Source organism: Branchiostoma floridae, chromosome 6, assembly GCF_000003815.2.
Source record: "Branchiostoma floridae strain S238N-H82 chromosome 6, Bfl_VNyyK, whole genome shotgun sequence".
NCBI lineage: Eukaryota > Metazoa > Chordata > Leptocardii > Amphioxiformes > Branchiostomatidae > Branchiostoma > Branchiostoma floridae.
Window position 1 is genome coordinate 13,901,217 of NC_049984.1, and position 1,449 is coordinate 13,902,665.

Sequence of the window (1,449 nt, forward strand, 5' to 3'; positions counted from 1 at the left end):
TATATGAAAATTGTTCTAAGATATTTTGATACGTGATAATACTAGTATCCGCATGGTCTCATACACCGTCCCACCTTGTATTGTTTCTTCATCTATCCGCTTTCAAACTACTGTACCTTTTGTCTTTTTGGCTCTGCTAAAATGTCTACTTTCTTAAAGTTAAATGGAATTATAGATGTAGACATTATGTGATAAGATCTCTTAAAAGTTTTCTATGCTTACCGGGTTGCTTCATCTCTCTTTGTAGTCAAAAGAAGGCCCCTGAACCATCCGCAAAGAAGCCTGCTGAAGCCAAGTCTGGGCCGAAGCCTGCCAGTTCCACTAAGAAGGTACTAAAACTTTACATCATGTATTTTGACTGTACGAGTTTGTCTGGAGCAACCAGCTGGCCTTAGCAACCATTTTTGCTCAGTCCCATGAGTGGTTGCTCAGTACAAGCTTGACTGTACCTTAAGCATGCATAGAAATTATTTTGCTGACACAAGTTGATATCATGCTCACAACTGATGACTAGTTGTATTGTTTTTGATGTGCTGTAGTTTATAATAGCTTGTATTTGATAGGCGTGGTACTGATAATGCCCATTTCTTCCATAATGAGGCTGCTGATGCTGCCTCCAAGGGTGGAAAACCTGTGGCTAAAGATGCAGCAGGGAAGGCACCCAGTGGAGACAAACCAAAGGTCTCTTCTGACGTGTTAGCTTCTTCTGTACAGTCTGCCTTTCTGGGACTTCTGGCTATTGCTCTCTGGGTGTCCCATATCTGTGTTTGCATGTTGTCTTGTAGGACATTTATAGCACCCAGTGAAGACAAACCAGAGGTCTCTACTGTAGTCTTAGCTTCCTCTGTCAGTCTACCTTTCTGGGGATTTCTCTGGGTGTCTTGTATCTGTGTTTGCATGTTGTCTCTTTTGTTGTCTGATAAAGTAAGAAAGGTTGTTTAGTCAACCGAGAAGGGTAACACATACTGTAGTACCTCATGAAATTGTATTGGTCCATGAGTTTAATTCCATCTGCAGTCATTAGCTGATAAAGTTAACTGTAAAACTATAATGTGGGTAATTATCTTGGCTGTTTTTGCCATGCTTCTGACAGACTTTACTGTGTTCTATCTATAGGCTTCCGAACGGAAGAGTCTGAAAGACAAGCCAGCCTCACCAAAAAAGTAAGTCATGTCTCTTTATTACGCTGCTCACTAAACCAAGATGGCATTTTACTTGATTTGTATAAGTTGCGGCAAAGAAAATAGCATTACAATAATATAAACACTTTTCCTTCTGAGCTGATGAAGACTGTCCTTCCATTTACAGAGACAGAGCGAGTCGCTCTCCCAGTCTCAGTGACACCAACAGCGAGGACAGCCTGTCTCCATCTCTGTCGGATTCTGATTCGGAACTGTCCCGTTCCCTGTCCCGTACGCCGTCACGGTCAGGTTCAGAGTCAAGATCGTC

The 1,449-nt window shown here is 42.0% G+C and overlaps 1 protein-coding gene across 1 annotated transcript in view; it reads left to right on the top strand.

The window, feature by feature from the left end:
* The window catches only part of LOC118418115 (zinc finger CCCH domain-containing protein 18-like), a gene marked incomplete at its 5' end in the record, with an annotated part of 14,663 nt that extends 13,721 nt beyond the window's left edge, over window positions 1–942 (top strand). Inside the window, 2 exon segments of the mRNA XM_035823945.1 lie at window positions 248–329; window positions 601–942. Of these exon segments, the coding sequence (XP_035679838.1) occupies window positions 248–329; window positions 601–942 (424 nt within the window).
* Between the last annotated feature and the right edge of the window lie 507 nt (window positions 943–1,449).